Genomic DNA, 13,677 nt, shown 5'->3' on the forward strand with positions numbered 1-13,677 from the left:
CACTCAAAGAGAAATTACAGACCGGGACAGAGGGAATATAAATGACGACCGGGACACTCAAAGAGAAATTACATACTGGGGCACCGGGACACAAATGACGACTGGGACACAGGAAATATAAATGACGACCGGGACACGGACACAACGGGGACGCCGGGGGCACAGGGGGATATATAAATGACGACGGGTCACAGGGAATGTTTGATTAGCAATCACCATCAACAAAGCTCAAGGGCAATCATCAGAATAATGAGGTATAGATCTGAATACGGATTGTTTTTCCAATGGACAATTATATGTTGCATGTTCAAGAGTCGGTAAACCTGACAATCTATTTATATGCACAGACAATGGGACAGCAGAGAATGTTGTATATTCGCAAGTTTTACGTATATTCACAGATGGGACACAGGGACACAACTACACTGGCGCGTAACTAATATGGTGCGTAACGACTTACGCGCGCGGGGGGACTTGGGGGGTGCGAAGCGCCCCCACCAACTAGGTGTTGGGGTGGCGCGAAGCGCCACCGCAAAAACCAGTATATATATATATATATATATATATATATATATATATATATATATATATATATATATATATATATATATATATATAAATATATAAATAAGTTGTTTATGTACTGACGTCATGTTTGTCGACAGTCGACTAACGTCATGTTTGTTTGTCGACTGTCGTCATGTTTGTTGACTGTATATGACGTCATTAAGAAGAAAAAGCCGAAGAAGCTGCTCAAAGAGCTAATGGCAAAAGGCTTGCGGCTAATAGAGAAAGTAAGAAAAGAAAGCGTGCCGAGGAATCACAACAACAGCGTGAAAACAGGTTTGCGGCTAATAGAGAGAGTATGAAAAGAAAGCCTGCCGAGGAATCACAACAACAGCGTGAAAACAGACTTGCGTCTCAAAGAGAAATTACATAAAAAAACTAGTTTTTTAACTGAAAATAAGGAGCGACATTAAAACTTAAAATGAACAGAAATTACTCCGTATATGAAATGGGTTGTCCCCTCCGCAATTCCTCGCTCTTTATGCTAAAGCTTATAATTGTTTTAAAAAGCACAATTGTGGCAAAGAGTCAAACTTTAGCGTAAAGAGCGAGGGATTGCGGAGGGGACAACCCATTTCATATACGGAGTAATTTCTGTTCGTTTTAAGTTTTAATGTCGCTCCTTACTTTCAGTTAAAAAAATTTGTTTTTATATGTAATTTCTGAACGTTTTTGAATTAATGCATGTTTGATTTTGGCTCTCCACACATCAATTATTATAATTAAATTTGCATATTAATTCCTTTTTTGGCTAAATGGCTTTCTCTTAGTTTTGATCAGACGATTTTGAGGAATAAGGGGTGGGGAAGGAGGCCTATTTGCCCTGCAATTTTTCGGTTACATAAAAAGCCAACTATAAATTTTAATTTTTAACGAATATTTTTATTAGTAAATATAAGTATTTGAAGAATTAGCTTACGTAACAAACTTTTATATTCTTAAATTTTGATTATGTATTTGAGGGTGTTTTTACCCTCGTTAATACCTCGCTCTTTACACTAAATCGTAAGTTTTGTCCCAATTCTTCAAGAATGACCCCTGAATCCGAAAGGCCGTTGAATAAATAGTTGAAATTATTAAAAATACTATTGCATAAAGAGCGGGGTATTTATCTCCTCCTAAATACCTCGCTCTTTATACTAAAGTATTTTTAGAACCCCTGATATGCGTAATAATCTCTGTTCGTTTTAAGTTTCAATGCTACTCCTTACTTTCAATTGAAAAAACTTTTCAATTTTTACTTTTTCATTGTTTTTTTATAGTAGTTTTAGAAAATCCTGCGCCCTTTTCATTGAATTTCTGTTCCCCCATGACATATTTTTCCAAGGAAAGATCCTCCCACATAGCTCCCACCCCCAAAACCTATTAAAGCTGCTAATTCCAAACAGGAGGATGACATTGTCATTTGAGCATCTTAACTCTAAACTCATAGTTTTTTGCATACCCTATTTTACAGATGTTTTCTACTTTCTGCCAGAATTTGTATCAGAGGGTTGATGGATGTGGGTTATATGCTAATTTTGTAGTGTGAAAGTCCAGAAGCGAAAAATAGCAGCTAAATATCTCACAAATAGCGGCTAATTTCAACTGAAGTGTATATTCATTGGTTTTTAAAGTTAGATACCCTTTCATATATAATCAATGCCATCATCCAGGGTTTAATGGGGGGGGGGGGCTGTGTCTCATTAGCTTTTTGCTCCCCTCATGATTTAAAAAAATCCTCTTTTTGGGTATTTTCATTGAAAAACGCTTTTTAGGTGTTATATACTTCTTTGTTGGTACATACTTAACCAATCAAACCCCCTCACTTTAGTTGTTTTTCACCCATACTTGCTGAAATGTATTCATAATAAAAAATTGTTGAAAACTGAACTTATAAAACATAGGACATTAAATGATAAATTCAATTTTTTTCCAGCTTTCAGCTGTTAGATACATTGTCTACTAAACCTAAAACGTAACAAACCACCCTATCACTCCTACCTGTGGCTGTTGAAGATACTGCTAGTATGTGATTTTAATGTTCTTGCAGGAGCAAACGTTCTTTTGATTTTAACGTTCTTTTTTTCTAACTATTTGCTCTGACCTTCAGATGGAGAGCAAACGTTCTTGTGATTTTAACGTTCTTCTTTTCTAACTATTTGCTCTGACCTTCAGATGGATTATTCCAGATACTATTCATCTCTAAAGCCTTTATTAAGTCTCCAGGAGCGTAAGCATGTCAAATTACTATTAGAAGACTTTGAAAGGGGAAGTGGCAAACATCTTCAGAGACTTCTGTTGTTAAAAGCAAATCACCAAAAAAATTGGGTAAGTATTCTTATTATTAAAAATTAGGCTCAAATGCTTGCTATACATCATGAAAAATTCATAGTTAATAATAGATATAAATCATTCCTTATTCGCAAAGGCTTTCATGAATCTTGCCAAAATTTCTTACATGGCCAAAAATAACGCTAGACAAATATGATAAAGTTGTGAAAGATAAAACCTACGACAAACAAGGTAAAAATACCAGTCCAAAACAACGCTAGAAAGATAAACAATTAAAGTGGACTTTAACTATAAGATCTCATAATTGGAAAATTTTAAAAATTTCATAATTAATCATAATTAATTATAATTATTATAATTTATTATTATATAATTATTTTATATATTTATTATTATATTATTTTTATATTTTTATTATTTACTATAATATATTATAGAATATTATAATATATATCTATATATATAAAAATAAGTTGTCTGTCTGTGGATGGATGGATGGATGGATCAGGTGACGTCACCTGAAAAAACTGGATTAGGTGACGTCAAAACTGAAAAAACTAAAAAAAGGCAAAAACTACAAAAAAAACTAAAAACTAATAAAAAAAATAAAAAAGCTAAAAAACTAAAAAAAACTATAAAGGTAAAAACCAATAAAAAACTAAAAAAAAAACTGAAAAAACTAAAAAAAGGCAAAAACTACAAAAAAAAACTAAAAACTAATAAAAAAAGTAAAAAAGCTAAAAAACTAAAAAACTAAAAAAAGGTAAAAAACTAAAAAAAATAAAAAATAAAAAAAAACTAAAAAAAAGGAAAAAACTGAAAAATAAGCTAAAATAAAGGTAAAAACCAATAAAAAACTAAAAAAAAAAAGGAAAAAACTAATAAATGACGACACTCAAAGAGAAAGCGACCAGGACAAAAGGAATGTTCGATTAGCAATCAACAAAGCACCGGGACACAGGGAGTATAAATGACGACCAGGACATAAGTTCGACCGGGACACAGGGAATATAAATAACGACCGGGACACAGGGACACAACTACAACGGGGACACCGGGGGAAACAGGGGGATATAAATGACGACCGGGACAAAAAAACTAAAAAGAAAAAAAAACTAAAAACTAATAAAAAAAACTAAAAAATCTAAAAATCTAAATAAGCTAAAAAAGAAAAAAAAAGGAAAAAAATAAAGGAGAAAAACAAAACTAAAAAACGAATGTATATACAGACCGGGACACCGGGATACAAATGACGACCGGGACCCGGGACACAGGGAATATAAATGACGACTGGGACACAGGGACACAACTACAACGGGGACACCGGGGGAAACAGGGGGATGTAAATGACGACCGGGACACCGGGACAGGGAATGGTCGATTAGCAATCACCATCAACAAAGCTCAAGGGCAATCATTAGAATCATGAGGTATAGATCTGAATACAGATTGTTTTCCCATGGACCATTATATGTTGCATGTTCAAGAGTCGGTAAACCTGACAATCTATTTATATGCAAAGACAATGGGACAGCAAAGAATGTTGTATATTCGCAAGTTTTACGTAGTTAAAACCATATATATATATCTATCTATATTCACAGGTGGGACATAGGGACACAACAACAATGGCGCGTAACTATTATGGCGCGTAACGACTTACGCGCGCGGGGGGGCTTGGGGGGGACGCGAAGCGCCCCCACCAACTAGGTGTTGGGGTGGCGCGAAGCGCCACCCCAACAGCTAGTATATATATAAAAATAAGTTGTCTGTCTGTGGATGGATGGATGGATCAGGTGACGTCACCTGAAAAAACTGGATCAGGTGACGTCAAAACTGAAAAAACTAAAAAAAGGCAAAAACTACAAAAAAAACTAAAAACTAATAAAAAAGATAAAAAAGCTAAAAAACTAAAAAAACTATAAAGGTAAAAACCAATAAAAAACTAAAAAAAAAACTGAAAAAACTAAAAAAAGGCAAAAACTACAAAAAAAAACTAAAAACTAATAAAAAAAGTAAAAAAGCTAAAAAACTAAAAAAACTAAAAAAACTAAAAAAAGGTAAAAAACTAAAAAAAAATAAGAAATAAAAAAAAACTAAAAAAAAGGAAAAAACTGAAAAATAAGCTAAAATAAAGGTAAAAACCAATAAAAAACTAAAAAAAAAGGAAAAAACTAATAAATGACGACACTCAAAGAGAAAGCGACCAGGACAAAAGGAATGTTCGATTAGCAATCAACAAAGCACCGGGACACAGGGAGTATAAATGACGACCAGGACATAAGTAAAAAAAAACAAACTATCTATATATATAAAAATAAGTTGTCTGTGGATCGTGGATCAGGTGACGTCACCTGAAAAAACTGGATCAGGTGACGTCAAAACTGAAAAAACTAAAAAAAGGCAAAAACTACAAAAAAAAACTAAAAACTAATCAAAAAAAATAAAAAAGCTAAAAAACTAAAAAAACTAAAAAAAGGCAAAAACTACAAAAACAACTAAAAACTAATAAAAAAGCTAAAAAACTAAAAAAACTAAAAAAAAGGCAAAAACTACAAAAAAACTAAAAACTAATAAAAAAAAATAAAAAAGCTAAAAAACTAAAAAAACTAAAAAAAGGTAAAAAACTAAAAAAACTAAAAACTAAAAAAAACTAAAAAAGGTAAAAACTAAAAGAACTAAAAAAGAAAAAAATAAATGACGACACTCAAAGAGAAAGCGACCAGGACAAAAGGAATGTTCGATTAGCAATCAACAAAGCACCAGGACACAGGGAGTATAAATGACGACCAGGACACAAGTAAAAAAAAAAATTAACAAAACTAAAAAGAAGGTAAAAACTACAAAAAAACTAAAAAGAAAAAAAAACTAAAAACTAATAAAAAAACTAAAAAATCTAAATAAACTAAAAAAGAAAAAAAAAGGAAAAAAATAAAGGAGAAAAACAAAACTAAAAAACGAATGTATATACAGACCGGTACACCGGGATACAAATGACGACCGGGACACAGGGAATATAAATGACGACCGGGACACAGGGACACAACTACAACGGGGACACCGGGGGAAACAGGGGGATATAAATGACGACCGGGACAAAAAAACTAAAAAGAAACAAAAACTAAAAACTAATAAAAAAAACTAAAAAATCTAAAAATCTAAATAAGCTAAAAAAGAAAAAAAAGGAAAAAAATAAAGGAGAAAAACAAAACTAAAAAACGAATGTATATACAGACCGGGACACCGGGATACAAATGACGACCGGGACCCGGGACACAGGGAATATAAATGACGACCGGGACACAGGGACACAACTACAACGGGGACACCGGGGGAAACAGGGGGATGTAAATGACGACCGGGACACCGGGACAGGGAATGGTCGATTAGCAATCACCATCAACAAAGCTCAAGGGCAATCATTAGAATCATGAGGTATAGATCTGAATACAGATTGTTTTCCCATGGACCATTATATGTTGCATGTTCAAGAGTCGGTAAACCTGACAATCTATTTATATGCAAAGACAATGGGACAGCAAAGAATGTTGTATATTCGCAAGTTTTACGTAGTTAAAACCATATATATATATATCTATCTATATTCACAGGTGGGACATAGGGACACAACTACAATGGCGCGTAACTATTATGGCGCGTAACGACTTACGCGCGCGGGGGGGTTTGGGGGGGGGGCGCGAAGCGCCCCCACCAACTAGGTGTTGGGGTGGCGCGAAGCGCCACCCCAACAGCCAGTATATATATATAAATAAGTTGTCTGTCTGTGTCTCTGTCTGTCTGTCAGGTGACGTCATGTTTCTGTGTTGACTGACGTCATGAAGTTAGTTGTCGTCATTTTTGCAATGACGGTGACGTCATTCAAGATATTTAAGACATGCGTTCACGGAAAAATGTTTAATTGTAAAATGACTGAAGAACCTACAATGGCAACAGCCGAGGAAGCTGCTCAAAGAGTCTATGCCAAAAAACTTGCTGCTGATAGAGAAAGTAAGAAAAGAAAGCATGCCGAGGAATCACAAGAACAGCAAGAAAACAGGCTTGCAGCTGATAGAGAAAGTAAGAAAAGAAAGCGTGCCGAGGAATCACAAGAACAGCAAGAAAACAGGCTTGCGGCTAAAGAACGCAAAACCGAGCAGTTAGATGAAAATCCACCTGGAAAGCGAGAGTCAAAACATATCAAAACTGAAAATGATAGCGATGATGATTGGGTTTGGGATTTTGACTTGGATAAGGTCATCAATGCCTACCAGATTTAAGTTAAAAAACAAAGGTTCGGCGATATGTACTTCATAGTGACGCTGAAAAATAAAGAAGAAAAAAAACTGAAAAAATGTAAAAAACTAAAAAAAGCTAAAAAGAAAAAACACTCAAAGATAAATTACAGACCGGGACACAAATGACGACCGACACAGAGGGAATATAAATGACGACCGGGAACCTCAAAGAAAAATTAAAGACTGGGACACCCGGACACAAATCACGACCGGGAATAAAAATGACGACCGGGACACAGGGACACAACTACAACGGGGACGCCGGGGGCACAGGCAGGATATGTAATTGACGACTGAGACACAGGGATTGTTTGAATAGAAATTACAGACCGGGACACCGGGACACAAATGACGACCGGGACACTGGGACACAGGGAATATAAATGACGACCGGGACACTCAAAGAGAAATTACAAACTGGGACACCAGGACACAAATGACGACCGGGACACAGGGAATATAAATGCTATTTATATGCACAGACAATGGGACAGCGAAGAAAGTTGTATATTCGCATGTTTTACGTAGTTAAAAATATATATTTATATCTATCTCTATTCACAGGTGGGACACAGCTACAATGGCGCGTAACTAATGTGGCGCGTAACGACTTACGCGCGCGGGGGGGCTTGGGGGGCGCGAAGCGCCCCACCAACTAGGTGTTGGGGTGGCGCAAAGCGCCACCCCAACAGCTAGTATATATATATATATATATATATATATATATATATATATATATATATATATATTTAATATATATATATATATATATATATATATATATATATATATATATATATATATATATATATATATATTTAAATATATATATATATATATATATATATATATATATATATTTAAATGTATATATATATATGATATATAATATCCTAACTGTTGGGATGGCGCTTCGCCCCCCCCCCCGCGTGCGTAAGTCGTTACGCGTCATATTAGTTACGCGCCATTGTAGTTGTGTCCCTGTGTCCCACCTGTGAATATAGATATATATATATATATATATATATATATATATATATATATATATATATATATATATATATATATATATATATATATATATGTTTTTACCTACATGAAACTTGTGAATATACAACATTCTTCGCTGTCTCATTGTCTGTGCATATAAATAGATTGTCAGGTTTACCGACTCTTGAACATGCAACATATAGTTGTCTATGGGAAAATCAATCCGTATTTAGATCTATACCTCATTATTCTAATGATTGCCCTTGAGCTTTGTTGATGGTGATTGCTAATCGAACATTCTCTGTGTCCCCATCGTCATTTATATATCCACCCTGTGCCTTTCGGCGTCCCCGTTGTAGTGGTGTCCCTGTGTCCCGGTCGTCATTTATATTCCCTGTGTACCGGCCGTCATTTGTGTCCCGGTGGCCCCAGTCTGTAATTTCTCTATCCCCCTTGTGCCCCCCGGCGTCCCCGTTGTAGTTGTGTCCCTGTGTCCCGGTAGTCGTTTATATTCCCTGTGTCTCGGTCCTTATTTGGGTCCCGGTGTCCCAGTCTGTAATTTCTCTTTGAGTGTCCCGGTCTTCATTTATATTCTCTGTGTCCCGGTCGTCATATGTGTCCCGGTGTCTTGTTCTGTAATTTTGTCACTCGACACACATGACGTGAGTCGACAAACAACTTTATGACGGCATAATGCTCAATCCTTATAATGACGTCAGTCGACAGACATAACACACATACAACTTATTATATATATATATATATATATATATATATATATATATATATATATATATATATATATATATATATATGTATATATATATATATATATATATATATATATATATATATATATATATATATATATATATATATTAGGGTGGAGCTTATTTTAAAAATTTTTGAAATATTATTTTCTTACTCCCCTAAGTTGTTCCATATCACCTGAAAACATTGTAGAAAAAGATTGAGCCATTTATAATAATGTTTAGGGGTAGCTCAAGTACCTCAAAGATTAAGAAAAAAAGTAAAAAAGAAGGAAAAAGTAAAAAAGAAGGATTTCGAGCAACTTGTATTTTGCTTAAAAACACATCAACAAAATTGTTTAGTTCCTATTTATGGTTGACCGGATAGAGTCTGTTTCCTGCTATCGGGATAAGCTCTGCGGTGTTCATTGACAACTTGCAGCAGAACCAGACATAATTTAGCCGACAATGCAAAATTTCCATCCTTCAGAGATGAACGTGTTCAGACTTGTTTGCTTTTGACCGGTTGCGCTTACTAGAGTCTCGGACACCAAGACTCAGTCTGGTGTAGTTTTTTGCTCGAGGCGATATTGTATCAGTTCTGTTTTGTTATCAGTGTTGTTTTTTTTTACAATAATAAGCTAATTGTGTATTAACTTGTCTCAAGACAGTAGATTTCTATAACGTTAATGACTACTGAGCGTTGATTGACGAATTTGAATGTAACTGAGCCTATTCTTTTGTTGGAGAAGCAATGAGTTGAACAATTTTTGCTCTTTTTTCTAAAAAAAATTCACCCTACCTAAGTTCATGATTATAAATTCTGTTTTCTGTTTATTTCGGACCCAATTGAGACTGAAAATGTTAGCAAATGCAACTAGATCTCGAACGGAGTTATATCTCATTGGTAGCTCTGTGTTTGAATTAAGAGGTAGCAAGCTGCCTTCATTGCGAATGGCTCTTGGGCTCTTCCTTCATCTCCACCTTGAACTGAATGAGACCATTAGGCACTCGTCGGCTACTGCTGTAACCGAACTAGCAAAGTTTTGGCGGAAAGCTCGAATTCCAATGAGAGATCATTAAAACTGTCAAACCAAGCTTGAGCAGGCATTTGAAGAATGACGTCTTCTCAAGAAGAACAAAGCACGAAAGTCATCAACTCAACAGGCGAGACAGGCGGCCTTCGTATCTAGGCTCGAGGATCTTTTTGACATCGCTCACGCCGATGCCCTGAACACGATGTCAATACAAGAAGACAAAGATTTCTTGTTAGCCCAGCGAGAAAAGGGGAGACGGGGGTCAATGGTTGGCGTAGATGAAACACTAGCTTGCAAGGAGAAAAGGGTGTCTGAGAGAGAGCAGCAAACACTTAAAAGACGACAGCAAACAGAGAACATACAACAGATAGAGGCTTCCACAGCCGAACTTACCACATCTGGTTCAGAGATCAGCGCAGCAGAAGACGTTGACAGTGAGGGGGCTGTTGGAGGAAGCAGAACTCAAAAAAGAAAGAGGGGCCGAAAAGCTGTAGTTACACCTGAACTAGCAGCAGCTCTTGATCGTACTAAAGTATCAGACCGCAAGGCTGTTTTTGTCATAGCAGAAACTGCCAAAAGCTTAGGAATGACTATTGACCAACTAGCTCTAAATAGAGATTCAGTTCGCCGACTCAGAGCAAAACATCGAATTCACAGTTCTGCAAGCATCAGAGCCAAGTTTCAGAGTGATGTTCCCCTCGTTGTCCACTGGGACGGCAAACTGATCCCCGACCTCATTGGAAAAGAGAAGGTTGATCGTCTGCCTGTTTTGGTTTCCGGAAAAGAAGTTTTACAGCTACTCACAGTAGCCAAGCTTCCATCCGGAACAGGCGAGGCTCAGGCTTCTGCTGTCTTCGGAGCTATTGAAGACTGGGGCATACCCGGCAACATCCGAGCCATGTGTTTCGATACTACAAGCTCAAACACTGGCAGGATCTCTGGTGCTTGTGTTCTGTTGGAGCAGAAGCTAGGTAAGGAACTCTTGTCACTGGCTTGTAGACATCATATTATGGAGCTCGTCATTGGTGCTGCGTTTCGAGTGTGCATGGGATCGACATCTTCTCCTGAGGTTCCACTCTTCAAACGCTTCCAGGACTATTGGAGATTCAGGGATACAGATAAATATGAAACAGGAATTGCAGCTGATGATGTGGCGCGTCTAGTGGATGACATCAAACAAAGTACCATCGATTTTGCTAACAAGCACCTTGAACAGAGCCAGCCGAGGGATGATTACAAGGAATTCCTGGAACTTGTGCTCATCTTTCTTGGTACTACTCCTGCGAGAGGAGTACGATTCATGTCACCCGGAGCGATGCACCATGCCAGATGGATGAGCAAAGTGATATACAGTTTAAAGATCTGGATGTTCAAGGCTCAGTTTAGACTGACTCTCACAGAAGAAAGAGGTTTGCATGACGTGTGTGTGTTTGCAGTACGTGTGTACCTGAAAGCCTGGATCTCTGCACCTTTAGCCTCAGGTGCTCCGTACAGTGACCTACTACTGCTGAAGTCGCTGCTCGAGTACTCGTCCATCCATTTGGCAATCTCAAAGGCCACATCAAACAAGTTTTCCGATCACTTGTGGTATTTGTCACCCGAACTCGTTGGCTTGGCTTTCTTCGACAGTCGCGTCAGTTCGTCGACGAAGAGACTGATGGTGAGTGCTATGCAGAGTGAAGACGACCAGGAACAGGAAAATACCAAGCGTATCACCATTGATCTTGATTCAGCCAAGAATAAAAACCTGGAACATTTTGTTACAGCTAAGTCAGCAAAACTTTTTCAAATGATGGATCTTCCTGATGGATTTCTCACAGTTGATCCAGACTTGTGGGAAGATAGACACGACTACAAGCTAGCGTCAGAAACTGTGAGGTCACTCAAAGTCGTCAATGACCACGCTGAGCGAGGAGTGGCACACATTCAAGAGTACAGCGGTTTTATACCCCAAGATGAGTCGCAGCTGCAATTTCTGCTGCAAGTTGTCAATGAACACCGCAGAGTTTATCCCGACAGCAGGAAGCAGACTCTGTCAGGTCAACCATAAGTAGGAACTAAACAATTTTGTTTATATTTTTTTAAAGCAAAATACAAGTTGATCGAAATCCTTCTTTTTTTTCTTTTTTCTTAATCTTTGAGGTACTTGAGCTACCCCTAAACATTATTATAAATGGCTCAAACTTTTTCTACAATGTTTTCATGTGATATGGAACAACTTAGGGGGGTAAGAAAATAATATTTCCAAAATTTTTAAAATAAGCTCCACCCTAATATATATAGATAATATATATTATATTATATTATTATGATTATTATTATATTTATTATATATATAAATATTTTATTATATATTATATATATAAATATATATATATATATATATATATATATATATATATATATATATATATATATATATATATATATATATATATATATATATATATATGTGTGTATATATTATATAATATATATTATTAAAAATTAGTCTAATTAAAATTATTAAAAATTATTATTAAACTTTAATTAAAAATTAGTGTTATGGATCTTTAAGGTCTTTAAGGATCAGGAAATTTAGAGAAAATCTTGAAATCTAAATGAGCTCAAAGCTAACGAGATTGATGATAGACGATTCATTGAAATCCAACTCTAAGACACAGCTTCAGATTCACTCTTTTGAACTGTTATTTTAAAACATTCATGCATGGAAGATCAGTAATTCTGATGCCTTTCCTAGAAATATCATTTGGTAATCCTCCCCCCAAAAAAAAAACAATTCACTTTTTTTTATCAAGGGTTTTAAAGTGTTCAATGAAAATAGTAAGGGGGGATTTCAGTTTATCGTCAATGTAACTCCCTTTTAGGCTTTTAAATTATAGCAAAATAAAATCGAGCCTAAGGGAAAATGGTGTCCGTTTTGCTGATGGTAATGAACTTCAGTGAAATTTAGTAATATCGACATCGTTTCTGAACGACGCTCTATATATGCAAAGGTGGATCTAGGGGGTCGGCTTCCTTCTCCTTGATTTGAATGCAGTGTCGTCTTGTGCAGTTTTCGTTTTGATTTATTTTAGACTCTCTGCAGAGTCTCGGAGGTTCACGATCATAGTTTTATATCAAGAAAAAACATTTAGGTAAAAATACTGCTTCTCCTTTAATCTGTAATTTTGAACCAAGGATAAAGTAGTAACTTTAAATCATAAAATCGACATTTTCGTATCAATATTAGTGTTTTATGACTCACATTAAGAATTTAAAGGACTACCAGGGTTTGGTGCGGAACCATCGTTTTTGCAATTCTACCCTCCTCTAAACTAAACTGACTTGAATTAAATAACAGATGCAGTCTCAGATGACCATATTATAGCGTTTATTCACTTAACTTACTATGCACTCATTTCTTCGCGATAAAGCTGCCAAAATTGTAACGTGGCCTCTAGATTATTACCACCCTCCCCCTTAAACATGGAAGCTAGCTTAGCAACTCTCAGTAGTCTTGGAAGCTTTTCCTCTTCTAAATGTGTGTTTATGAGGAAAGTAAATAAATTTGAGCCATAAAAAATAAATGTTTTAACATTAGAATACTGAAGATTTACCTACCAACCGACTTACTTTTTATTAAGAAAGGAATGTATGTGCTTTGTTGTCAATTATAATTTTATTCATTAAACAACCAATTGAACTTTCTGTGAAAAATTTTAGTTGGGGATGATCATCGAAGGTACTAAACATGCAGTTGTCTCAACAGTAGAAACATTTCAA

General features: G+C 35.9%; 1 protein-coding gene across 3 annotated transcripts in view; it reads left to right on the plus strand.

Moving 5' to 3' along the window:
- Nucleotides 1–13,677, plus strand: part of LOC136027368 (peroxisomal carnitine O-octanoyltransferase-like) — a 68,454-nt gene that overhangs the window by 4,582 nt on the left and 50,195 nt on the right. For all 3 annotated transcript variants that reach the window (XM_065704553.1, XM_065704560.1, XM_065704568.1), the window contains exon 2: nt 2,739–2,877. In XM_065704553.1, the coding sequence (XP_065560625.1) occupies nt 2,739–2,877 (139 nt within the window). The remainder of the gene's footprint in view (nt 1–2,738; nt 2,878–13,677) is intronic.

Source organism: Artemia franciscana, chromosome 1 (genome assembly GCF_032884065.1).
Source record: "Artemia franciscana chromosome 1, ASM3288406v1, whole genome shotgun sequence".
NCBI classification, from domain to species: Eukaryota; Metazoa; Arthropoda; class Branchiopoda; order Anostraca; family Artemiidae; genus Artemia; species Artemia franciscana.